The 27,793-nt window shown below is 41.2% G+C and overlaps 1 protein-coding gene across 17 annotated transcripts in view; it reads left to right on the plus strand.

The window, feature by feature from the left end:
• Positions 1–3,336: 3,336 nt before the first annotated feature.
• The window catches only part of LOC148652487 (uncharacterized), a 93,809-nt gene continuing 69,352 nt past the window's right edge, over positions 3,337–27,793 (plus strand). Inside the window, exons 1-4 of one of the 17 annotated variants that reach the window (XM_088599279.1) lie at positions 3,352–3,512; positions 5,247–5,430; positions 5,792–5,817; positions 7,205–7,765. In XM_088599279.1, the coding sequence (XP_088455405.1) occupies positions 3,432–3,512; positions 5,247–5,430; positions 5,792–5,817; positions 7,205–7,330 (417 nt within the window). In that variant the 5' untranslated portion in view covers positions 3,352–3,431 and the 3' untranslated portion in view covers positions 7,331–7,765. The other 16 variants (XR_015925357.1, XR_015925358.1, XR_015925361.1 and 13 more) reach the window with 16 other exon arrangements.

The following is a 27,793-nucleotide window of genomic DNA, read 5'->3' on the forward strand; positions in this document are numbered from 1 at the left end:
AACTGCAAATGACTGAGGTGTGGTTGCGTCACAGTATTAAGAAATCCTATTGAAAAGGAAAATGTTGGAATACACTGATACCTTGCATGTGGTTTCCTTTCCTGAACAGCAAAACAGCACAACTTGCACGTCTTTAACTTTAACCAGTGTGGCATGACTTATTACACACTTTGAAATAGTTTCTGTGCAGTTTGAGACAAAACCAGAACTCCTCCATGCTGCTCCTTTAGAGTGATCTCAAACACTTGGTCTCTCTTGAGGGTTTCAGTCCTGACAGCTTCTTACTGTTGCTAAAAAAACTGGACAACACTTTCGACTTCTCTTGAATTGATTACTGTAACACCCTACTCACTGGAGTAACTAAATCCACACTGAGCAAACTTCAGTATGTCCAGAATTTGGCAGGTCCTGTGCAAGTGATCACGTTATTCCTGTGCTGGAGTCCTTGCACTTGGTTCCTATCAGGTTTCGTGTTGACTTCAAAGTTCTTGTGCTCTCCTGTAAGACTCTTCAATGCTTGGCACCTCAGTACCTTTCTGACTTACTATCGTCCTACTCCCCACCTCGCAACCTTTGTTTATCTAATTCTGGCCTCCTGTCTGTCCCCCAAGCCCGTCTTCACTCTATGGGTGACATCTCCTGCTATGCCGCAAAGTTCTGGAATTCTAACCCAAAGGATATCGGAGAGTCGCCATCCCTGAGCACATTCAAATCTTGACTCATAACCTTCTTTAAAAAGGACATTTATTTGATTACTTTGTGTTCCAGCTGTATTTCAAACCATTATTGTAAATATGTAAATCTGCTGTCTCCTCTCATTTCCTCAAGGTGCTATATAAAATGAAAGTATTATTATTTTTGTTGTTATTATTGAACTTCATATCTCCTCCACCAAGACAGAAGAATGGGGATTGCAGATTCACAATGCTCATGTAGTTTTCAGCTCCCAGGACACTCCATGTTCATGTCCAGATATGACAGTCAATGGGTGCCACACCTCTCAAGATCCCATGGGATGCTACTCCTTTAGAGTGAGAGATGTCTAGGACTTTTCTTTTTCTAATTGAGGAACAAAAGCCTGAGGTGATTACTGGCAAGCGTTCTTCAGTTCTCCTATGCCATCGGAGGTAAAATGTGAAGAACATAAGAATGCTACAAACACTGGGTCACTGGATCCTTTTAGGCCCATTTGGTTGCTAGGAGTACTGATCCAAGGATCCTATCCACACATTTCTTGAAGTTTTCCAGGGAACCAGGGTCATGAAATATAGAAGAAAATCAGGAATATACCCAAGGTAAAACTTTGACTTCCCTAAGCCAAGCACATACTGTATGGTTCAATATCGCAGAGTCTAGACTTTCCCCTTCCCAACCTGAAAGTCTGAATCCAGTTGTGGACTCAGGCTAACCATTTCTGATTACTGGAGCGCTAGTTCTGGATGGCCAACCATGTCTGTTTACTATAGCACCAGTTCTGGATGGCCAACCATGCCTGATTACTGTGGTTGTTCCTCTGATTGTCTCGTGGTGACCATGATCTGTACCAAATTGCATGACATGATATCTGTGTATGCATGCCTGTGTATTCATAATTTATTTTTTATTTAAATTATCTATTGCATTTTGTTACCAGACCACCCAGTCTGGTACTATTGCTACTGTTTGGGGTATCAAAAGCATTTCTTGAAAAGAGTAGGGGTGTAAACATGGTGTCCTGGCCAAATTTCCCATTGGCCCTGACCAACCATGGCCTCCTAGTAAACCCCATCTATGAATTGGCTTCATCACTGTTCTACTCCCCACTGAGAGCTGGTGTGGGGTGAGAGTACTGACACATCATCCAAGTGGGGCTGCACACTGGTGGTGGTGGAGGGGAGTCCCCATTACCTGTAAAGCGCTTTGAGTGGAGTGTCCAGAAAAGAGCTATATAAGTGTAAGCTATTATTGTTGTTATTATTATTATTATTATTATTATTATTATTATTATTATTAAGTGTGAGATTACAGTAAAATTAATTTCACAGATAAAACCCACCACTGACAGAGAATATAAGGAGTCCGTTTAGCCAAGCTTGCTCCTTATTGATCTGTCTGTTTCTTAAAAGCTCCCACTAAGTCACCTTCAACGCCGAGTTTTCCAGACTTTCACGCCTCCTGGCTCTTTCGGGAGTGTCTGCCGTACTCAGTCTTCATCTTGTGCTGCTGCTGGTCCTGAAGAATCAGCAGAGAGCAGAGAGAACAGAGTGAAAAACATTGGCCAGTGTCCTTATGCATCCCTATGCAATCTGTTCTCTTTCAGGAGTCAGTGCGATCATGCTTTTCCTTCAGAACAGGAATAAGTCTGCTTGCTCTCCTTCCTGCTGCCTTTACAAGCAGACATGTCCATGTTGTAGCACAGTGATCAAATCTGTGCTTTTAAAATAAACTCTTTTTTAAATTCTAGAGCATAGTCCAACATGTGCAATGGATTGTTCTTTCTCTCAGGAGATTGAAAACAGAAATTGCAAGCAGCCTGGACTTTAAAAGAAAGGGTATTTTTCTTCAAGTTTTAATTTTTGAATGGCTATTTTATCTTTCGTGCTGCTGTTTGCCTCTATGCATAAACCTCATTTTCTGCGTCTCAAAAGAAAGAAATGCTTTCTTCACCGCGATCAACCTGTAAGGTCAAACTAACCTGAAGTCCGCTGCAGGAGCTCCAAATTGCTATTTATGCTGCCTATTCTGTTCCGTTAGGATGGTTAAGGCCCAGCAGTTGTGCTGACGGCCCTGTTTACAACACAAACACCCAGAGCCCAGAATGCCTGTCTCAGCTTCGCAGTCCCTTCAGATTAGAAACATGCCAATTCATATAAAGAAAATTGATGAACAATTACAATAAATTAAAAAAAAGCTGTCAAGAATGTACATCTGGGAATTTGTTTTCACGGTGAAAAACAAGTGAAATTTAAGAGAAAAGAAAAAAAAACATTCAAAAGAATCAGAAACCAATACAAGCTGCTGACTCATTTCCAGCTTGGAGCCCATGTAAAGATGAAAAAGATAACAACGGCCCCTGAAACAATAAAATTCAAACTGTAGGAGTGTTGGGTAATTTCTGACCTTCGTAAATTAACGCAGAGAGAGAAAACTAGTCAGCTACTGCTGTTCATACGGCTTTGACTCAGTTTCCTGGCCTGAGCCTCTAACCGCCTACCTTACAGTAGTGCCATATATGCGCTTTGTCGAAGAGTGATTTCTCTTATCGGCACCCAGTTACGACCTCTTGAAAGAAAATTGAGTAGAATGATCACCGCACCCCTCCCACATCCTGTGATTTCCACATCCCCTTCTTCCCCCCTCCGTGACATTCAGGGAGCGAAGCAGAGGAGCCTTATTATTGTGCACCTTTGAAATGCGCCGAAATCTGAAACAGGATGACGTAATGCGTTTGTATGGTGCGCGTCTTCTCGACAGCCGGGGACGCGAGAGTTACTGGCGAACTCCGACAGTCGGTCTTTTGGCGGCGGTTTGAGGTGGGTTACCGAGGTGTTAAAAGTGAGGTGGGATCAGGGCTTTTAAAATAGCAGATTTCAAGAACTTTTGAGGTCCGACCCCGATTAAGGCAAATCTAGTCGCTACCACTACTTGACATCTTTCCTCCTGTTGCAGAAAGTAAATCTGAAACCACCAGAGAGTTATTTAGTATAACCCAATCTGGGAGTTGTATCGGAATTAATACTGCAAAGCGGCGGTTAACAGCATTTTTTTTTCTTAAGCACAGACTAACTGTACTTGCAAATGCTGGGAATTGGCACTTTTTGTGAAGTCAACAAGAGCAACGCGCGAATTATTAAACCTGGAGTGTCGGTGATGAGATGTCGTTATATAGGGCTTCGAAATTCCTTGAAGCTTTTGGTCTACAAAAGAAAAATGTACACTTTCACGTTACGGGTGCCTTTCACTAGAACTGGACGAAGAACAGGCACAAGGAAGTTTGAATCGAATGACGAAAACAACAAACTGTACGTTAACTAAAGCCAAAGAGGTTAATCGATGTTTACATTGTTGCTATTCTACGAGTCTCCAGTAGGAATTGTAGTTTTACACGCAACTGTGAAAGGTTAGGCTTGTCATAAAAACACTGCTGACTCAGCTCGAAGCAAACGAAAGTCCCAGTTAGTTAAATCTGCATACTACCTTTGAAGTTGAAATGTACCGATTATGCTCTTATCATTTGTAGCTCAAAAACAGAACAACACGATAATCTTTTGTTTTTTCCCCCAAACACATTAGGTAGGCATCTTTCTAAATTATTCAGTGCTGTATATTAACATTGATTTCTAGAAAAAATACAATTCAAAATGAGTAAGCTCACATCACTTCCCAGTAAAACACAGAAAATCTCTCTTTTGCTAGAAAAAACATTCTGCACTCTAGATGGGGTTTCCCAGCTAGGAACGTTTTATTGTCTTTTTATGTTAAGGTACTTAAAGACCATGTCATGTTTTTTTTTAAATTAAACTTGTCTCTTTCATCCTTCGAAAATCTGTTTGAGAAAATGTGTTGGCATTATTTCTCAATCACTGAGTGCCACGAGCATGAGAGATGGGTGTGACATCTGTCACCACAGTGTGGCTTTTCTCTAGAATCTGGAACCAGGGCGTCAGTGCCGCTTCGGTCTAAGTAGTGATCCCCCCTTAGGGAGATAAGGAGTCTCGCTACCCGAATATAATCGAAATCGATATAATCAATACAATAGTTGCTATAAACATCACAGCCCTCACGACGATAATACAATAAAGTACAATGCACAAGTCACGGACAATACTATACATCATAAAAAATCACAGCTGGCACTTAGCAATAGCGAGAGAAATCGCGAAAAAAATCAAAAAGAACAGCCTAATAATGTGGTTACGATTTTTTAACTAGGATGCAATTATTATGTAGACTTCACAATCAGGATTATACTTTCTTAATTGCTTGAAATAATTACAAAACCGCGTACAGTACAGTACAACGCGGTTTTGCGGTATTCGTGTGTTTCTGGGAAAAGAAGACAGCTGTAACTTCTTCATGGCGTCTTTCTGTTTCCGAATGGCATACGCGATGTGTGACGCCCAAACGGATGATTTTTCTTTCATCCTCCATGATCTTTTCTGTAACGGTTTTGATACAGTACACGTACAGCGACAGGCGCTCAAATGCCAGCAGCACAATCTCTTCCAGTACGTGTTTTAATGCCTCTCTGTACTCGTCTGCACCAGGCGGCTGTGAAGAGTCGCGGCAGGCCGCTGGGGGACTCCTGTAGCTGGAGGTCTTGGTTCGCTGTGTCCCTGTGTCGGTCCTGCGACCAGGACATTGTCCAGCTGTCGGCGGTTTGTGTTGCTTCTGTGCCTGGCGTGAAACCTGAGAACAATCCACGTACTCCTTGTGTGCACTCTCTACATGGTATGCCCTCCTCCCCCCTCCGTGTAATGACTCTTACAATTTTCTTACCGATATTTACAATCTTCAGTGTATTTACATACGTTATTGTCAGTCAAGCATTTTCCCATTTCAAATCATCTTGTGTGCTGAACAAAACGCAAGCTCAAACGTGTGCAGCAAAACAACTCGTCTTGATTTTACCCCCCCAATAAAATAATGGAAGGTAACGGCCTAAACAACGTTTTATTTTAAACTTTTTTTTTTGTCCGCATTCCACAATTTTTGCTTAAACAAATGTAACCCGGATTAGTTTTTTTTTCTTTGGAAACCTTTCACAAATGAACTAAAAACGTGTGATCCGGGACTGTCTACCCAACGTAAGAAGACCTGCCAGCACAAGCAAGAAATGTAAGTATAAAATGATGCATGCTGTTATAAAGCCATCAAAGTCCTAAACCACTGTTTAAAGACCGGTACCAGTTTGTCACCTGTAGCTTCTGAAGAAAACGCCATGGCTGTTGAAGACAATAACCTAAATGACTGATCAGTGGGTAACATTCATTTTATAGAGCAGCTACTTATGACACTGAAGCTTCCTTTCCTGCGCTAGTTTGCTTTGCTCGTTGAGGGCACCGGCCTCTCGGTTTTGACTTCAACCAGAGCTCAGAGAGCCGGGGGAACTCGGTGAAATGCTGTCTTCGACGCCGAGCGTCCAGACTCGTCCACGTTTCAGCCCCGGGTGGTGGCCGTCAAAGGAAAAAAAAAAACCCAAGGCATTTCCCTTCCCGCAGTGTTGATTCTGTCCTGTCTTTCTTATCTGGTTGAAGTGTGAACGTGCATTTTAATTAATGGAGTTTTACACAGCCGTTTAGGAGGAAGTCGGCGTCCAGATCCGCCTACCTACAGGGAAATGTCACGCTTTTCGCTCTGCGCGTTTGGCTTTTCGCATTCCTCCCCTCCGCCCTTGCAGGCAGGTGAGTTATTCCAGCGGGCTGCTGCTCGAATCACGCCTCTGCTCTGTCTTAACTAGGGTTTGACCGGACTACCGAATTCTACCATTTTTTACAGCTCAGTACTGCATACTGAAACGTACTGCATCTTAAACTACCCAGTCAGGTGGCTGAAGTGGAATCCCTCGGCGTTGTTCAGTAAACAGCCGGCCGAGGTCCTCTTGAGCGCCTCCTGTCGGGGCTAGAAACAATACGAGCTTGTTTCTCTCGCTGGTATCCAAGCTTATCGCATTCTTACTGCCTTCCCATCATCGGTCGCTTCCAGACGGCTGGCACGGATCCCTGGATTAACACACCCCCCTTACTCCTCCAAACCCCATCTCCTCCACGAAGCCTGCCTCTGGCCCCTTGTCCCTCCTGCGGGTCCTGTTCTGAATTTCCGTGGCCCCGCGCTGAGCTGTCCTGCTGACCCCCACGTCCGTCCCCTTGTCTTTTCAGTGCCTTCAGAAGAGTCCCGATCGGAATCCCTCCTCTGAAGGGCGCTCCGGCCCTTTTCGTATTTTAGTTGATTTCATGCACCTGCCCCCTGTTTAGTCCGTCTTTATTTAAGACAGGCGCCACCGCTATTCCTGGCTCAGTGCTGGGAGACGGACGCCCGGAGGCCCGCCTATCATCAAGTCGCCTTTCGTCCGCGGCTTGACAGCATAGGCTTCATCACGGCGTCCTGACCATCTGAGTCTGGGGCTCGGAGCGCCTGGCCCCGTTATCCTGTTTTTTATCTTCCTGGTTCCCTGTCCCTGTCCGGATTTTAGCTGTGTCTGTTTCGTCTTTGTTGGATCCCCCAGTTTTGGACTTCGGACTGTGCCCCGGATTCCCCCTTTTTGGACTCCCTGGACCTGTTTGCCATCACCATGCCCCCCCGAGCACCGGATCACCACAGTCACGCCCCCCTGTCTGTCAACCCGTCCTGATCCTCTTCATCTTCTCCCCCGATGTTCTTCTCCACTTACTTCCGGATCAGACCACCTGCATAGGATCCTGAGCTTCGCTTCGCGGGAGGTACAAGAACAAAAGGAAAAGTCCCAGCAAGAGGAGGCCATGAGCTCCGTCTGGCTCATGCGGTTGCTAGGAACAGACTGATCTGACAAAGGCTTCCAGGAAAGACACAACCTGCAGCTTGCTGGTGTTGCTCATCGATTTCTGTCTCCGTCCCACCTTGTGCTTCCCAGCATACACCACTTCACGCGTTGTTGTTGTTGTGCTTGTAGTTTCTGAGTGTCGTACATGAGCTCGAGATGATTACCTTGATCAGGGACTTCCTTCTTGAGCCACAAATGTAGTTTTTCTCTCAGGACTGTACTTAATCATCCCATTCTGTTACTTCAAATACACAAATACAGTATACAGTACAGTGGTGACGTCTTTATTCTTATATAAGTATGTACATTCTTGAGCAGACAAGTCGTTTTCTAGTTACTATTGTCCTGCATAGATAGAGGTCAGTCTGAATGTGCTGGCAGCCCAGTAGGTCCTCATGTTAGTATACATTTACTGTACCGTATGGGAGATTGTGGAGGGGCCAGTGAAATCAGTCCAGGTTAATTGTGTCTTCAATTTGTTGGTTTCTCCTGACACTCAGTAATTTGTATTCTTTAAAATATTTTAAAGTGCATTCTTCCTCCTGACTGAAGGAAACCATCATGCATCCTATGGTAGTTTTTCCAGGCAACACACACTCACTCTATGACTCTACAGCTTTCTTTATATAAGGATGACAGTGACTGCCATCACAATACGAGGACAACTCCCTAAACAATTTTCATAAATTGCAATACATTTCTAAATGGGAAACTGCTCCACAGGCATGCAGAGATTTTGGTAATCCAGTGATCAACGTAAAGCAGATACCTCAACAGCAGGAGGATGCCTCTGTATTTTATTGTCCACTTTTACTATTAGAAAATCAAACAAAAAAGGCATTCAGAGAGATCAGCATACTGGCTGCTTTGTATTCAATTAAACAAAGCTGATTTTCAGGCACACTTGCAGAAGAAGGATACATTTTCCTGCCGTGAGACTGAGAACTTCCTCTTCGCTGCACTTCTTACATTATTAAAGAGAGGATGTCAATCCTTTCAGCACTTCCGTAAGTATGCAATAATAGTGTAGCGCCCACGTTGGGCACTTTAACGGCTGCTCCGTCCCCTTGAGCCATGTGCACACAAGGCGGGCTGGGAACAGCGCCTGAGGGGCGGGGCTTGGGGGAACAGAATGTATATAAGGGGGCGGGAACTGTGAGGCGGGCTCTTCCCTCCCGTGTCTGTATTAGTGTAGGTGCTGTGTTGTTATCCCTGTCCCTGTGTGTGTACCTTTCCCCGGTTCTGGTTAATAAATGTGTTGTTCAACCTCTTGTCCTACGCCTGCCCCATTCCGTACTGAACTCCGCGGTCGTTACAATATGTATATATCAAGGACACTTTGATATTGTAAAGCTACGGGGTTCACGTGGGTATACGCCCTCGCCTCTGCCGCCTCAGGTTGGCCCCCCACCATTGGGGACTCGATCCCGGGCCTCCGGCATCACTCAACAGGGACCCAGCCACTTGAGCTAAAGGGAAATCTCCCGTCAGCCCGGTGGCTGTGGCCCCTGCTATTCACAGGGAAGGGCGGTGACATCACCGCGCTGCTAAGCCGGCTCTCACAACCTGCAATGGTGGCCGGATGCGTTACACTCTCCCCTGCTTAATTCGCTGAAGGGTTATCCCATCCCACTGCTAACACCAATGCAGGTTGTTCGAGCCGGCTTACCAGCGTGGTGACGTCACTGCCCTTCCCTGTGAATAGCAGGGACCGCAGCCACCGGGCTGACGGGAGATTTCCCTTTGGCTCAAGTGGCTGGGTCCCTGTTGAGTGATGCCGGAGGCCTGGGATTGAGTCCCTGATGGTGGGGTGCTGACCTGAGACGGCAGGGGTGAGGGTGCATACCCACATGAACCCTGGAGTATTACAATATTATAGATGTATATTTCAGTTCAGATGTTAGGAACTGTTGTAATTTTAATTGTTGTTATTGTAATCAAAATTAATGTATGTTTTTTTATAACTTGTAATATATTACCAGAGCATTAACAAAGAGCTGATAGAAACTAAAGCTTAATAATGATCAAATAATAGAAGTCAGACTGTTAATGAATACTTGGGTTTCAATAGTTTGTTGTACAGTCATGAAGTATCACTCGTACTTGTAGTGTTGACAGCAAACATTTATTAAAATTCAAAAACCCTTTCTTTTTGCTTTCTTTTTAACGCCTTAACTCAGTTTTGCGAATAGGAAAACCTCCGTAAAAACCTTATGACTGTATATAGAAAACAATAGATGAATTTTCGTCTAAGTTTCCCTGCTAGCTTTACACTAAATCAATTAAAGCCCCACATCAGTTACACTTGGTGTAACACTCTAACTAACCTAACGATGACAGAGAGAGGCGGAGAGGGGAGAAAGGGACGTGTTGCACAGGGACAGCCCAGCGAAATGCGATTAAAAAACTGCCAAACCTCTGCAGTTCATCTCCGTGTCAGCGCTCTCTTAACACCTTAGTTTCACTGTCATTCTTTCTCCTCCTTGTTCCAGGATGTACACTACTGAAGACATGAACTTGGGCCTTTGTATGCTAGCGATTACCCCAGATTAAGCATTTTTTACTACCAAATAAACCTTGCACTCGTTTCTAAGGCTGTCTGGCAGTTCCTTATCATGCTGGGCTGTCAAAGTTTTATAAGTCGGCGGACTTTGATACACAAATACGCAAACAAAAGGGAACTTCAAAAAAGAGGGCCAATTCGAGACATCTTGATTTCAATCTCGATCCAGTCTCGATTGGATGAAACTCGAAAATATTTACAGTACTTCAAGAGAGGCTAATGTGCACTCATCCCGGTTTGCAGAGAGCTCATTAAGTGAATTAACTGGTTAGCAATGAGAATAAGTAGACCTACTGTTCGTTTCCAGTACTATGATAGTATGGCATATTTTCGTCGTTTCTTTTACAGCGACAAACTTCGATTTAAAAAGCAATAACAGTCAGTGCATCTTCACTAATTCCCACTTTAGCAAACGTTACTCAGTGCTTTGGTGTAACGGGTTTGTATCATCGCGAGTCTTGTATACTGTAACGCATACGGCCGACAGGCACTGTGTAAGAGGCGGACCACAGCCACTGGGCTGTAGAGAGATCTCTCTTTAGCTCACCAGGCTGGGTCCCTGTTGAGTGACGCGGGAGGCCCGGGTTCGAGCCCCCGACGGTGCGGTGCCGACCTAATGCGGCAAGGGCTCCCACCTGCACCCCGTTGCGTTACAATACATCTCCCGTTATCTCCCGTTAAAGGATACTGTCAGGACCTCTAGTTCAGCAACGTCAGACGTGAAATGTGAATTACAGGAGTAATCAGAGTCACCTGTAATCGGTATTTGGGAGGCAGGCGATGCAAAACTCGCAGAGGTCGTAATGTTCAGTGAAAAGCAGGAGGTCGTGTACTGAATTGGGAATGAAGTGGGCCAAAGCCGAGCCCGAACCCGAACCTGAGGCCTGGCTTAACTGCATGGTACGTGACAACACACGCTGACTACGCGGGACGGTTCCGTTGGTAAATTGTTTTTAAAACCTTATACGTCTCTGTTTAATTATGTTTTTTTTATGTTAAACGGTTTATTAAGCGGAGCTGACGCCCAGGAGAACATAGAATGCAGACCATTTTCTAAGGTAACTTTTCATAGGCTTACCACACGTCTGGATTTTCCTGGATATGTCCGCCATTTAGCTCCTTAAATCTGCCGAGGAGAAGTTTTCAGATAATCTTACAATGTCCAGAACTTTTCCCTCATTCTTTTTTTCCCCAGAGATTTTTGGATTCGAAATGGTTCTTGTACAAATATCATCACCTCTCCGTCGATGGAGTGTCTTCTGTTTTTATTTTATAAATACGGTAAACCGATTTTTTTTAGAATGGGTTCCTCTTCTTTCGCTTTTCTATCAACCCTACTGGCTCACAGACACATACACCCAAAGATTGTGAAGGGTCTGAATGGAGTACTGGCCACATTTTCGTAAATGGTTTCGTTATTATTGAGCGGAAACGCTCTGTTTCGGAATGCAAATCCGTTAGTTTAGTATGTCGCCTCTTAACAGGTACTGTACCTCAACTTTGAGTTAAAATAAATTCACCCAACAAGGTGCTGCAACAAAGTCTTGTAGTTGCCGGTATAGTTATCTGAAAGTAATAGTGTAACCCTCTTAAAAGAGAATGAGTCATAAAAAACTATTTTTCTTCTGAATTTGCATTATTTTTAGCTTTCTTAAGAATACTGAACAAAAACAAAACACTGGGCTGTATTTTTCAGCACCAGGCTGCTTGTACGACGAAGTTAGCAGTAACTACAGTGCAAACACAGACTGTTGTGTCCAGTAAGTGCCATGTCGTCTGTTACGCAGGATGTTACTGGACATGCTGCCTGCGTTTGCGTTATTGAGACATGTCACACCCAAATGAAGGGAGGTGAATCTATTCACGTGTTAAAGAGATTGTCATGTGGGGGGATTTGATACTGTAAGTCAATCTGTGGTACATCTCTAAGATCAATGAAGATGATGCGGCAGGCTGGGGACTCAAGTTGAAACTGTGTTTCGGAGAACTCCTGACTTAAAACGAGAGATGGGAGTCGGGAGAGACATCACCTCACCCTGATGCAGTGATGATGCTGTGCTTGGTTCCTTCAGGGAACAATTCAGTGGGGCTGGATCTGAAAGCAGGAGAGTGAAGCCAAAGCCTTCCTCTTGTGAGCAGCCTTTGTTCTTTTGTAAGAAGTGACGCAGGGAGATGTGTAGATTAGCAGTTTCTAACCCTGGTCCTGTAGGAACGTGGTCTCTCTTGGTTCTCCTTCCAATAGTTTTTTTTTGTGTGTTTGTATTTCTTTTCAGGTTTTAAAGGGTTGCTTGGGATTTGGCATTTATTTAAACCCTGCACCAATCTCTGAGTATGACAACTACCCTCATTCAGTTGTGCTGCCTGATATGTAACTGAGTGGACCTCTGGAGAAGGAATTGACACTCACTCTGGGTGTGTCTGCTGCAGCATCCCTCCCACCTGTGTCTTTACTACAGCTCATCAATTAGTTAGAGCTGTTTAGTCAGAAATAAGGGCCAACAGGTTGAGGCTGTTGGAAACTATACCCTTAAGGTTGGCTATTTTTGACATCCAGGACTGAGCACTGAAACAAGATAGTCTAAACAAGTTAGATCAATTAAGTCCATAATTGGAAGAGGTGTTAGTGGGGCACTCCCCCTGCGGTCTATGTGGGTCTTAATGTCCCAGTGTAGTGACGGGAACACTATACTGTAAAATAAAAAAGTCGCTGTCCTTTGAAAGAGACGTAAAACCGAGGTCCTGACTCTCTGTGGTCATTAAAAATCCTAGGGCATTTCTCGAAAAGTGTCGTGTGGTGAGCGTTCTGGCAGGTGGATGCTGCACATTGGTGGTGGTGGAGTGGCGTCCCCATTACCTGTAAAGCGCTTTGAGTGGAGTGTCCAGAAAAGCGCTATATAAGTGTAAGCAATTATAATTATTATTGTAATTAGCAGTGTAGATGTAGAGCTCAACTAGAATGAAAATTAGCTGACTGCTCACCTAGGATCAGAGCTAGGAAACAGTGGTGTATACTTACAAACCCTACTCACTTGGAATGCAGTTATTCTAATAAAGGTAACAAGAAAATGTTGTAGCTCTTTAAAAAAAGTCATAATGTGTGATCTTGTGTTTGTTTGCGTAAGGGTGGTGTACTGTGTAAGTGGGGCTTCATGTCCAGTAGAGGGTGCTCTGAGTGGTTAAAACATACAGCCTTTAGCAGGTGTGTCAGTGTTGCACTGTCCTCCCTCTCTTCCTCCCTCTCTGTGACATTCAGCCTGTTAAGACATCTTTTGGGCACAGATAGTCTTGATATGATTAGAGGCTGTGATCAAAAATAGACGAGGGAATTTTTTGATGACTTTTTCTTTTTGGAGTTTTTTTTTCTCGCCTGTTTTTACCTCATCCTGGTTGCATCTAAAGCCGTAAAATGTCAGAGTGTTATGATTCTCCTTAGCGTCCTAGTTACAGTTCAGAAAAAAATCCTGTCAACACTTCCGTTTGCCTATCTGTTTATCCATCTATTGTGTTAGAAAAAAGTATGAATTATAATTAAAGGTCAAGTTTAAAATAGATTGTATATTAATTTATTCACTTCCTGGTTCTGTGCCATTATACACATAATGACCCAACTATGGCAAGGTGACCACCTGACAATTCTGCGTTTTGTGTCAATTTTAAAACTAGCAAGTTGTTTTTTTTACCATTTACAGTACTGGGTTGGTTTTACATCTGTATCATTTGAGCTACTGTTCCATTTACCAGTATAGTAAAGCAGATAATAAATAGCATTGATATAGTATTACAGAGGACAGGGGTAATTAATAGAGAGGCCTTAAGAATTTTTTCCTGGAAGAAAATACTGATAATATTGTACAGCTCTGTTTTAACCGTGAGTGTTCAAGTATCAACTGTAGGATTTTAGTTTGAGCTCAAGATCACCTGGCTTTTCTTCAAGAACAGATTAGGTTTAAACTGGGAATAGGCTCTGATCCCGTCATTAAGCTTTGCATTATGTCATGTTTAAAGTGTACTTTTTTCTGCTGTGTGATTGTGTGTTTATAATCTCTAGTGTGAAAAAGGAAATCTAGTTTCAGAATTTGTGACCCTACAAGCTCTTCCTTTTTCTTTAATGTACAGATAGGAGCCATGATGTGAGCTTATGGATCACTCACGTCCTGTTCACTGTATGTTTTTGCTCTGTGTAGAAGTATTTATTCAATTGAGTTTAGTTTCTATCCTCTATTCCATCTTAAGAACCTCATAAATGGGTTCTCATTATATCTGTTTGGTCAAGAGACCTTTCCATTGATGGGAACACGTTTGAAACCCTCCAAAAACCCAGATCACAAAGTTAACAAACATATCCATAGGAAGTACTTAACCCCAATATACTGTAATATTTTTTAATGCAACTGCCTGATTCTCCCCAATGAACTCTATACACTCAGGCCATTTGAGGGAACCCTTCAGGATTGGGGGTGTCAAGAGCTTCACTTGTTTTGGAGGAAAAGTAATTCTACTTTATAACAGATGAGCTTAGATACAGAAGTTTTCTGCAGCTGCACCTATTGATAGATGATTCTGCACTGAAATTATTTCCCCCAAAAAAGTCTGGCTTGCAGGTTCTACAGGCTTGCATTTTTTCCTGGCGTCGATGGATCATTCCTTCTTGGATATTTTGTTTCTAACGTTTTCTGGTTGAGCAAGTCTAGAGATGAACTTTTCACTCCCATATGAGCCTGCAATAGAAATGATACATTTTCTGCTGCAGTCTTAGTTTTTGACCTTTTCTTTCCACTGTCTGTTTTCTTTTTAACTGGTCTTTCATGTCGGCTGACTTTTGATGTGTGCCTCTCAGGACAGGACACAGTACCGTCCTGAGTGGGGGTGGGGATTAGGATCTGGGCTTTTCCACTTGTTGTATTGTGGTTAAAAGTTCTAACTATATGCCGTTTTTGTGAACATTTTTGTTACATTAAAAAAGCCACAAAGTTTCTAATATGTATGCATTTCCATTTATGCATCTGTCTTGTGCTCGCTGATAGTTTGCTGTAATTTGAGAACCCACAGCTTTTTTGCTAAGGCCGAGAAGCTTACGGTCCTTCAACATGTCCTCCTAGCTGGAATGAGTTGTCTTCTTTTGTAACATGCTGACCAGCACTGTGTGCAGTAATTCAGATGAGGTCTTAACACGTATTGCATAGTGTCACTATAAATCAATTGATTTGTATTCTGTACTTTTTATGTAGCCAAGAGTGTTTGGCCTTTTGAATTATAGCTTTGACTTGTTTACATGGTGAGCCTAGTGAATTACTACTTTCAGTCATTTCCCCCATTGTTCTATCTGTGCCATTTATTGAGAGGGAAAATGTACAACACCATACCATCTAAAATGACCTTTACTTACATCAAATGTAATTGCTCTTGTTTTATTCACATGCTTGGTTTCCTATTGACTTTAGGCTTCATCATTCTGTTCTCTCCCCACTGATAACTGGTGTGTGGTGGGGCTGCACATTGGTGGTATTGAAGGGGAGGTCCCATTACCTGTAAAGCGCTTTGGGTGGAGTGTCCAGAAAAGCGCTATATACTGTAAGTGTGAGGAATTATCATTATTAGTTTAAGTTTTAGTCTCAGCTCTCAGGTGACGAACACCAGGTCTGTTGTCTTCTGAGAAGGTTTTTTTATGTCTGTCTTTCTTCAGCTTAAACCAGGGCCTGCTTTATCTGTTCACTTTCATCTGCAAGGTTTCCACAGGTTAGATTGATGAAGCAAATATTTTGACCTCAGTTTTCTTGAAGATAGCAGATGGTCATTTGTGGTCAAAATATTTCCTGACTCATGTTCAAAATGTTGGTTTTATAGTTTTCAAACCATTGAGAAAATAAAGAGATAATGAATGACTGATATAATCTTTGAATTTATTTAAATTGAAAGTTGGCATAACAAAAGGGAAATATACACATGAAATACTGTATTTCAGCCTTTCAGTGTGGATCTTATCTAGATCATCCATATTCTAATTATACCTCACTGTTGCTTTTAATTTGTATTGTTGGCAAGTTTAGTTTCCTGTTTGTGCATGGATCTGTTTTATCTTCAGTATGATCAGTATATTAAACTTATTACTAAGTAGTGCGGCACAATTTTTTCATTGCCAACATTCCACTTAGGATTTCTTTCTGTATTCTGGGCTGATAAGACATTTAATTTTGCTATTTGTTCCTACCAAATTAAGCTCAAGACTTTTTTAGAATGAATGGGATACTGTTCAATGACTCTGCCAATACAGAAGCGCTGTGTGTGATTAAAACATTTTCACACATCTTCAGAATGGTTAGGAAGGTTGCTAAGCATGATCTCACTTTACAGGACCCATGGTGACTGTTTCAATTCATTGTGTTGCTGCAGAGACGTGGTTCTGACGTGTCTACAATGTTTTTGGACCACTTTAAAATGTACTGTGTCACTTTGAATCAAAACATTGACAATCAGACCGTGGTGTTCACTCTGTTTCATTTATATTGTTACATCTGTTATTATAAAGCCTTACGTTGACTCTCACAGAAGCACAGAGTACAAGGCACTACTACATACCAGCCAGGACACTAGTGTGCGTTGTGCTACTGAGTCTGGGACAGCCTTGGTGGGCTTGCATGCATCTGAGAGATGGAGAGCAAAAACAGAGCACCTAGAGAAAACTCATGCAAATGCAGAGATGAACATGCCAGCTCCTCACAGAAAGTGGCAGTCGAGTACAGGTCTCAAATCAGTGCTATCTGCCACGCCACTGTTGTCAAGACATGCATGAAAGACCTTCATTGCTGGCTCCATCTTAACCCATGGATTAGGAGGCAGAAGGCCACCACTCTCAGTGGTTTTGGTTATGTTTTTTGCAAAAATTGAGTTTAAATTTTCTTTTTCAAAGGCAGCATTTGGAATTGGTTTCTCCACCAAATCAAAATTTAAATATTTACCTACCTTGTGACTGGATACTCAGCTCTTTGTCAATTTGCTCCTAAGGCCTATCTTTGTATGTGCGGACTTGGCTTGTGCATTTGGATGTTTTAGAAATTTAGCTTCCAATTTCATATTGAGTTACTCCAGGAGGAGCCCAGAAAATCTTAATGGGTCACTCCAAGAAAGAGAAATCAATACTCTCCATCTTTTTTTCTTAATGCATGCCATTCTCACTCCTATATTTGAGTTTTCTTTATTGTGATTTTAGGAGCTGTGGTCACTGTCTCTGTTTAAAATGATTTGGAAATCGAGGCCCTAGTGAACAGTCCAGGAACCTGTGGATTAGCTGAAAAGTGTGCACATGCCATTTGTGGTTCATTTCAGGCAGGGTTTATCCAGATAGCCTTGGGTGATACTGGTGCAGAATTTCCCTTCCGTTAGGAGTCAGTGTCAAAATAATAAAAACATTTCCAAAGAAAATTGGGTGTGAAGCTTAAGTCATGCTTCAGTTTTCAAATGTGCATGTAGGGTGAGAAAGTTTAGTCATGAAGAGTTTTAACAACAGGGATTTTAAGATGGTGATGCATGGTGGGTTTGTGGTTGCCACCTCAATGATTAAAGCATCCCCTATGCCTAGGCTTCATCTATGCCATACGCGGTGCCCACATCCTTTACAGGCAGTACCAATCTGTACAGGCTAATTAGGGAAGTATGCACTATGCTGTTACACCAGAATGTCAGTTTGTCCTAAAGAGCCACTGAAGTTTTAAACTAATGTCTTTTTATGATGGTAGTGTGAGTCAGATATAATTTTATTAGAGTTAAATTTTTTTGTTACACTACAATCTTTTCATTTTTTAAAAAGGCCAGTATACATGTGTTGGGAAAACATTTCTGATAAGCCTCATTCTGAAATCATATAACATACCCGTATCTCTCTGCCAGTTCAACCCATTTTGCTATTCAGCCAACTCTCTGCTAAGAGCCGCGTGGTATCTGGGGTTTAGCCAAACCAGAAATAATGTGATTTTTAATTCTCTTCAAAGTTTTGGATTAGGAAGCACTCCATGAATCCTTGCAGCGTGTTGTTTTTTCAAAGGCTCTTCAACTGAGTGCAAGTAACACCGGCTGTTGGTGAGGAATTTGTGACCACATGTGAGACAATGGTTTATTATTATCAGCAACAAAAATATTCATAAACACATACACGTGCTTTTATTTTGACAGCCACGTGACATGTCCTAGCAATAGTGCTGGAAGTCACATGTCCCTTGTGTGTTGAACACAAAGCAGCTTAGTAAACAGGAAATGCTCTGCTTTTAACAACCAAAACAACAGGTGGAGACGCCAAACAGCGCTCAGAGGGATTATATTTGAGATGGGAGCACCGCCAGCTATCTGTGACTTCTGTTAGGAAGGGTAGTACCTTTGCCATGAAGGAATCGGAAAGCTCTTCTGCTGCGCGTGCTGCTCCTGCCTTGCACCGCTGAGCAACTGCAATAGGTGTGTTTATTGACTGTGTTATGTACCTGACCCTGGTGTATGGCAATGGGGTTTTTATTTCCGTGCCAGCGCTGTCTGTGAACACTGCCTGAGCACTTACAGTGAGGTCTGAGGCCCATGCAGAGTGATAGACCTCTCAGTGCAGTGGGTCAGAGGAGGCTGCTCAGCAACTGGCTGGAGTCACCTGCAGGCCCAAGCCATGTGACCACACTGCTTGCCCTTGCTGGAAGTCACCTGACCGCTGTGTTTTTGTGAGTGCTGCCTGCGGGAGGGGGAGTAGACAGGAAAAGCAGTCTTTTTAATCTCCACAATCTGCTGCTCAGAGGTGCTATCTCTCCATTTTCATATGTAAGAGCACTTCAAATTGCCCTAGATATTTCAGGAGGTTTTTTTTTCTTTCACCTAAGGTCATCTGAATAACCACACACCTCACAGATATTCCATATACAGTACAAAACTTAAACCAATGTAATTGACATTTTTCGTCGTTTTCCAGCAGAAAATAGGTTAAGCTGTTTTTTTTTTTCAGGTTATTCCAGCATGTTTGGATAATTTGTCTGTGTGGAAAAAACAGCTCCTGCAACCACTGCTCCAGTTTGAAAATACAGATTGAAAAGATTTCTGATTTCAATGAATCACATTTCTGACAAAGAAATGAATTGTAGAAAGGTCACTACTCACACTTTTATCCTGTCCGCTGATGTTCTAATTGATCTTTGCAGATAGTGATAATTTGTGGAATGTGTGTTATTTTCTGAATTTCCATACATTTTCTTATAGAACAGACCTGATCTCAGGAGGACTATGTTCTTCTATGCACATGTGCCAGTACCAGAGATTCCCCGCTGTCTTTTGCCTCTGTCTTCTACTTTACAGGTACTGTTGAAATCTATAAAATATAAAGGCATCCTTTTGTAAATGCACAGCCATCTGACCACTGTTACAAATGCATTTCCTCTCTGTTCACAGTGCAACATCCTGACCCGTGTGTGTATAAGACTGCCTGGTTGCTATGTTTTTGTGCTACGTGAGGCCATATAGGTGCTCATTGTGTCATCGGCTGAGCCTGCTAGCCCAGGGAAATGGTCAACACTTTGCAGAGTTAGGCAGCCGAGACCTGGCTGGGGCTGAAGGTAAGAGAGAGGACTTTGCTTCTGAAATGTGGTGGACATGGTATCTGCAGTTTCGGTGGTAGTGAAAAAGAACGGTCTTTTGACGCAGAACTCGCCAAGCAGATCATGAGATATTTAACCAGCTCAGAACGAGAAACAGCCTTATGAAACATTATTCCCACCTTTTACATATACTGTATTTATATATATGGAAATTGTAGCAAATACTATAATTTTACCACATGCACTTATTTGTATAACAGGTATACAGCTGGAAATCTTATTTTGAGATTTCCAAGTTAATTTGATTAATAATTTATTAAGACACAGTGTCCTGAATTAAGGTTTATTAAGTGCGGCCAGTTCTTGAGCAATATTGCCTCGTATAAAAAGCATTAATGCTTTCATCTATATATATATATCATGTTGATTACATTTAGCATTTAAATTGATTTGACGGACTAATGGTGCACTAATGGGATGATGAAGAGTGTGTTCCATGAATCTGGTATTGGAAAGTATTAGAGGTTGAACTGGTTGTTTCTTGAATAGCTCAACAAGTATTTCAACAAGCTGCTGCTTTCAGGCAGTGTTGTGCACCAGGTGGGTGAGGAGAGAGGTTTTGGTCTTAGATCTGGGGCAAGACATGTTGGCAGCTCTCGCTGGTTCCTTTGTGTTTTGCAGCCATCAGCATTGTTTGTAGAAAGTCTGAGCGCGCGGAGCGACTGCGGGTTGTTTGAGACTGAGTCAGGAGCACTCGGTGAAGCACATGAGGAAACAGTCCAGAAAGGGGTTGGAAATAGCCATATGGTTATCAAAAAAGACAGCTGAAGCTTCTTATGCTATCAGAGTGTGTAAAGGATGCTTTAAACATGCACTGCGCTAATCTGCATTTCATTTTTGGTTGTCTTTAGTATTTGGCTTTATAAAAAGGGGTATATTTAATTCTCATGTGACATTCTCCTTTTGTATTTTTTTCTAACACATCTGTGTCTTTTGATCTCTTTGCCTTGTGTTGTCATTTAGTTTTTGATATCATTTAAAAATCTGCCCTTTATGTCTTTTTTAGCTGAGGATGGGAAAGTACAAGCTGGAGTTTCCTGGACTTTGACAGAGCAGGACCCCTAATTAACCACCCTTGAGTTAATTGGGTTAAATAGTAAATTAAATGAAAACAGTGTTAAAGATGGTGCATTTTCTGGCCTTTTTGATGGATGACTGAGATTTTAATTGAAACAGTATCTTCTGAATACAGGGCATAGGCTCTTCTACAGTGGGAGTGAGACTGTGGACAGATGCTTTCCAGTGAAAGTGTGGTTCAGTTTTGTGTGTCTCTGTAAAGTATTGAGCATATTTGTGTCTACAAATGAATGGGGTGGTTAATAAGTGGATACTCAGTTTGAGTAATAGTCTAGGGGGCTTGTGACCTTTCTCTTGAAGCTTTTACATTAATTGAAAAAATATATCTGAAAAATTTAGAGTTCAAAATTGTTTTTGATAGTAACTCTGTGCAGAATCCCACCCCCAACACGGCAAAATATTTGAATTGTGTAGAATGCCTTTTTATATGGCGAGGAACCTTTTTTCATGCAACACCTCGCAAAGAGCAAGGGTGGAGTCAAACTTAGTAAGGTTACCCATGAAGATGGCTTTTGAAGTGAGAAGTCAGCCCTGATTAGAAGCAGGCAGCAAGGATCCACAGTGGTCACAATACAGAAAACAGATGAAGGGAAACCCACAGTCTACACCAATGTAGAATCCAACATTTATCAAAGTCAGGTGCAGAAAACAAGCTGGTGCTGGGGTTCCAGTCGCCCCCTTAGTGACCGTCAGGCCTTTCCTCGTTCCTTTATGTACAGTATAGTATGTGCTCTTGTAGTAAACTGTGCTTTTCATAGTCTTACAGGGTTCAATTGGTCAATCTGTCTACTTTATGTATTTGTATCTGTGTCATAATTATATTTTTATTCTTGTTCCAAAATTGACAAAGATGTTGTTTGTAATGCCTGCGCCAAAATTCAACAGCAACAGCAAAATTCCTAAGAGCTCTCAACCCGACATTCTAACTACTGTAGGACAGGAAGCCGTACAATTAACCCTTCGGTTTTTCAATCAGGCTCCCGATCTAGTTCCCAATTGTGTAAATAATTAATTTATTTCAGTCTGTTCAGAACCCTGAATCTCTGCTCCGTCATTAGAGTCTAACTCTAGCGATCGCACTGCTATTATTCGACTAAAATATATTCCTTTTCTCTACATATCATCATTCCCTGATACTACGACTCAGAAGAATCATTGTCATTAAGAATTTTTTCCTTTTTCATTCAGTCTCCCTGTCCTTTTCATTTTTTTCTTTTTCTCACCAGCCTTCACTCTTTTTATTTCCGGTCTCAACCGCCTGCAACTTCACACTGTTAATATACAGGACATAAAAAAGTGTGCTTAGAGGAATTAAAACACAGTAACAGCTGTTGGATTTAATGTTCATTGGCACATTTAATGCCTTTTGGTATATGATACGATTTCTGCAGTTACAAAATGAGATCGAATAATGTTCTACAGTACATCTTCAAGATCAACAAAGCTACAAGCTCCCCGAGTGCCAGATTTGACCACAGAGGTGTGTGTTCCTTGTGCTGGAGGACTGGTGTATCTGAGGGTTTCGTTCCAGTTTGGCTCTTAATGAACTGGACCTTAAAAGCCTGCAGAAACAATTGTTTCCAGGATTAGGATTGGACACCCGTGTTTTAGATGCACATTTCAGTTAGCATCTAATTAAGACACGGAACACAGCTTATTGGACTTCTTATTCAATTAAGTCAAAGTTGCCAAAGCTGTTGGTGTGAAATTCTTTAGAAATTGGCTCGGCGGGTGTCTTGGATCATTAAGCTACGGTACTAGACACCAAACAGGCAAGAAGGGCAATACAATACCTATACAATAGGCACCTGGGGTGCACAGGTACAGGCAACTGTATTAAAGTCTGCACCAAGAATAAAAAGAACTGTTTACAAAATATTATTTTGTGAAAGGAAACAACAGTCAATAATTAGCAGATAATTAATACAGCATTAACTGAAACATTGTGAATGCTATGTAAATATTCATAAATACTAAAAAGTGTTACAGACAACCCTTGACTCTCATTTAACAGTGCATTAGCTAAGAATTAAATGTAAATGGGGTACCACTAAATCATATAGTCTTTAGTTATTTTTTATTTTGAACTTAAAGTTATTCAGCTCATATCTGGAGAGCTGCAGGACATTCAATGGTATAAAGTCTGAAAAGAAAATAAGTCTTGAGTTTGACTTCAAAACCACCGTATGGTAGAGATCATGGGGATAGTACGGTAGAGGTAGAGAGATTTAACATACAACTGCTCAGAAACAAAGCTAGGGGTTCTGTTATATCTACATGTGCACACATAAGCCATTATTTCAGCTAAAAGAAGGTGAGGTTTAAAGTCCAGGACATAAGAACAGATACAAACAAGGGGGGACATTTGATGATGATGACAATAAGCAATATATGTCAGTTCCTGAAACTTTCTGTCCCTATATGCATACAAGTCATTAATATGTTCTTCCTGGAAGGCCAGAGAGTAGTATAATCCTCTGTGCAGCAATGAACACTAGACAGGAGTTAGATCTGTACCCCTTGACTGACAGACAGGCAGTCTCTGCTTGTATCAACCAGGAATGGCAAAATCTAGCAAAAATCTAGAGTCCAATAGAAGGGACTCCAGCCTGACTAAAAAACAATTGACTGATTTCTAGATTACTTTCTTACTCAGACAAGCTTTTATTGAGTAAATATTTCATTTTCTTTGTCTTCACTAAGAAGTCAGCCATAAAAGTGGGAGTCTACAGTGTATATATATATATGTGTGTATATCAGTGAGAGTGAAACTTCTTTTGTCTTTTATTTTTTTAGCCTTGATATTTGTCAAAGGCTTAATAAAGCTGCACTCAGTCACAGAACTTTTCAGACTCAGAATAGGTTCACATAAATATATAGGGACAGTCTAGCCATAATGTTTTGGCCTTTGTCTGTACAGTACATACATCTAATAACCCATCTGAGTTATAATATCATGTATGCATTTTTATTGTGCTTATTTAGGTACCTGAGGGAGTAGACAACCATTGTGCAGAAAACCAGGCAGCTCCCTTGGTGTTCTTCTGTATCTGTAGTTTGTATTATTGGTCTTTTGGACATTTGCCAAAGTCGCAGATTATGAAAGATCTCTCCATTTCGGGGGCACAGCATTGTGGCTACATGAAAGTAGCTTGTAAGGTGTGTATTGGAGCTGCTTCACGTGTGTGTGTTCGAGATGTTGAACAGTGCTGCCCATCATCATCTTCACAATTCAGCAGTTGTAAAGCACATTGGTTAAACCTCATCTTTTAAAGATCTAATAAGGATGTTTGTCAGGCAAAACCCTTGACTGTCTGCTTATACTCCTCCCCAGTTGAATCAGGCACTGCCATGTCCCAGATGGTATGTCAGCTGTAGTAGTGTAGAAAGATCGTGATGTTGTGGAATCTTTGTTTCTTAGTAGTTCAGGTGGGTAGCTGCGTCAGCATGCGTAGGCTGCAAAGGAACAAGTAATAGGTTTATTCCATGCTGAAAAAAAGAAGAGAGAAAACGCAATGTTTCGGCCATGGAGCCTTCTTCAGGTGTGAGAGAGACAAGGGTGTTTTAATATAATAAGAGCAGTGTGATTATTGTACAGTATTAAAATTAGCATAAGATCATTTGTTTAGCCTCACAAATAGCAGGCGAAACATTTAATATATATTAACTGGCTTAGTGTGCCAACAATGCTTTTTATTTCCCATCTGGGTAAATATAACAATTTGATAGGTTTTTTTATTTTTCTGATAACTTGGCTTTTAAATATTTAAAGTGAACCTATAAATATAGTTTAGCTTGATACCCCAGTGCTAAAATTCTTTATCAATGCCTGGAACCTCCAGAGGAAACTTAAATCATAATGGGAATGAGACATGTCTCTGCCGCCACCTGAAATGCATTTTGCCCTCTCTGGAGTGTCAGTGCTTTGACTGCTTTAATTGCTTAATTAGAAGAATCCTAAAAAAGCAAAAGAAATCACTTTTTGTGACTCCAGTTTGCATCTTCTCATATGTGTGTAATACATATTGTGCTCTCAATCCTCTATAAATTGTAAATTTTCTGGTAGAAGACATGCCATACCATACAAATACACATCAGGTTTCTTTCATGTTGGAAGTAAAATTGTGGTTTTTACAGTATTTAAAAATACAGGAAACTAGTGCCATAATGAGACCCAACACAGGCCTGCAGTCATCTTTATAGAACTATTTTAAACTGTATGTGCAAATTTGTGAGTGTGCATGTACAGTGCAGTATGCTGTTATCTGTGTGTAATAGAAGCTCTTCCTGCTCAAACGTCCCCACAGTAGACTGGTGTCAGAGTACTGTAGTGTTTTACATCCCTATTTCTGGAAATAAGATGGTTTTATTAATTTGATTAATTTACCCAAAGTGTTGCTTCCTTATGCCATGCCTTATGCAAGGTATTAGCAGTGATTTAGATGAGCCTGACGCCAGTTCAATATTCTCTAAGATGACTTTATACTTAAAGGGTTGATCAATTAGGAACATTTTATTCTTAACTGAGAGAACTGTGCTGCAGGTGTTTGAGCATTTTGATATAAAATAAGCCTTTCATCTCATCTCAAGTTTATTTTATACAACCAACAAATCAAAGTTTTGTCCCCCCCCCCAAAAAAAAAAAGGATTGAAGGCACCAACTAAAAAACAAAAACTACTGAATGTCAATATAAAAGTACCACTTTATTTTGGGTTTGTAAAATTGGGAGTTTTTATTTTTCTTGAAAAAAAAGTGTCATGTAATACGATACAAGAAGGGGAAAAAACGATTTGGTTCTTGGTGTCTGAAGCACAGATTATTTTCCCCCATTTTGGAACAGAAGCACATAGAGGACTGGAGAAATGTTTTACAAACTTTAATCAGGTGGTTTGTGATACTTCATTGAGGCTATTACATTGCTGAGGCCTTATTCAAAGCTGTGCATTTTTTTTAATTGGAATTTTTTTAACATGGTAAAAATGGAAATGTGGCTCAGTTTTAGATTCTACACAGGCCTGAAAGTAAGCTGCTCTCTGGGCCTCTTATGACAAATCTGGACCATCAGGCTACCCACCCACTGCAGTTGTGAAACTATCTATTCTTGATAAGGTCACTCATTATTCGATTTTATTTCATTAGATAGTAAAAAAAATTTGTGGGCTTGGGGAAGAACCGCATACATTACAGATGAACAATAAAGCAGTAAAAGAGTAAAATCAGAAATCCTACATTAGCATCTTAACTACCATAGACAAATTCAAAATGTAACCATGTAAATGATATTTACGTTCATATTGGAAAAGTTTCCTTCACCTTGTGTAAAGCCAAGATGTTCCATCTTCACATTTTACATGATTATTTCGCTACAAATGATCACTCTGTTGCTAAACTGGCTCTTCTGTTCAGCATAGTTTCGTATTTAACCCTTAAAATGTTCCACTTGAAAACACCTGATTAGAATACCGCAGCGCAGTCTCGGTGAAACACCTCTGTTTTCCAGTTTTCTGGTTTACCCTTCCACTCACGCAAAGGCAGGGCGAGGGTGAAGAGACACAGTTCTCTCAATGTGGTAAGCACAAGTCCTGTTTGCATTTCATATGTGCCTTATGCAGGAACTTTCCGCTTGTGCACTCTTGCACTATTAGAAGGTAACATCAGTTCAGACTCCTGATGCATAACAAGACTGGATAGTTTCCACAGAGAGAGGTGGAGAAACCCTGTGGTTGACAGGACAGGAGCATCTCTCCGTGAGGGCGTGGTATTGAACCTCACAGGGTTAGGTTACCTTGATCTTCCACTGCTTGTCTTCTTTGCATCCAATCCTTAATTATGGATTTTGTTCTCAGCTGACTTATCTGATGAATCTTAATGTTTACTTAAAACAGGTATAACTTACTGATAAAAGGTATTTCTTTCTTACATTGGTTGAGAGGAGGATGATAAACATGAATAGCCTTGCTTGTTAGGTGTTTAAAATTACAAATGTAAATGGATTTTACTCGTGTTTTAAATTAATTTTCTGCAGCATGTATTTAAGAATTTCCAAATATTTACCTGTTACAAATATAAAAATTTCAAGGAATTCAAAGATGCTTTGCCTCATGTCTAACATAGCAGTCCTGATGAAATTAAAATATTTTTTAATGTTGTAAGAGAGCAGACGGAACACTGCAAGCACTCTTTGACTTCTCTTAGGGCTCTAAACACATCATCTTTCTAGGGTCTGAATCTGGCTGGAAAGGTGCACAAACACCCACTGTCTCGGAAAATTCCATCCCAACTGTCAAACATGTCAGAGAAGAGGTATCTTCTACACTTTTAATTTCCAGTACAATCTGAAGAACAGCTTCAGTCCTGTATTTCTAAGCAACAAATTAGGGCTGTTTTTAATTCTCAGGGTGGGGAAAAAGGTAGTACTGACAAGCCTGCTATAAAAACAGGCTCATCTCTCGTAATATTCCAACTTTTATGAGCTGACCTCTGTGGCCAATATTTTGGCTCCTCCAAATATTTTGTCATCTGTCTGGGTCTCACAGTACCCTTTCCTTCTTTCTCCAGCAAATCTTAGGTGTGTATCACATAGTTCAGTCTTTAGCTCCTACACCACCTCAGTGCGAACGTTGACCATCATCAGTAAAGCAGCTGTAGAACAGGTGATAGTGATTGAAATCAATTACATCTAATTACAAAGTTGCCCACCAGAAGTTCCATTAATTAAGAGGTTTGAAATTTTAGATGTCTTAGATGTCTTTTTATGCCCAACTATTACTGCAAATATAATGGGCAATGAATTAAATACATTTCACATTTATCCCATATAGAGCCCATGTATTTAGAGATACTAAGTAATATTGTTCAATTAAAATCTTTATCATCCTTTCCTGCTGTAAATAATTAAACCTTCTCAATACTTTAGTATCTAACAGAACTAATTGAAATTTCGAGAAAATGTGAAGCAACAGGATAGTTTTTACAACTGACAGTATTGGAAATCTCAAATATTCTGGATTTAAGATGCCCCTATTTGTGCTTTATTG

This window comes from Lepisosteus platostomus, chromosome 11 (assembly GCF_059453375.1).
Source record: "Lepisosteus platostomus isolate fLepPlt1 chromosome 11, fLepPlt1.hap1, whole genome shotgun sequence".
NCBI lineage: Eukaryota > Metazoa > Chordata > Actinopteri > Semionotiformes > Lepisosteidae > Lepisosteus > Lepisosteus platostomus.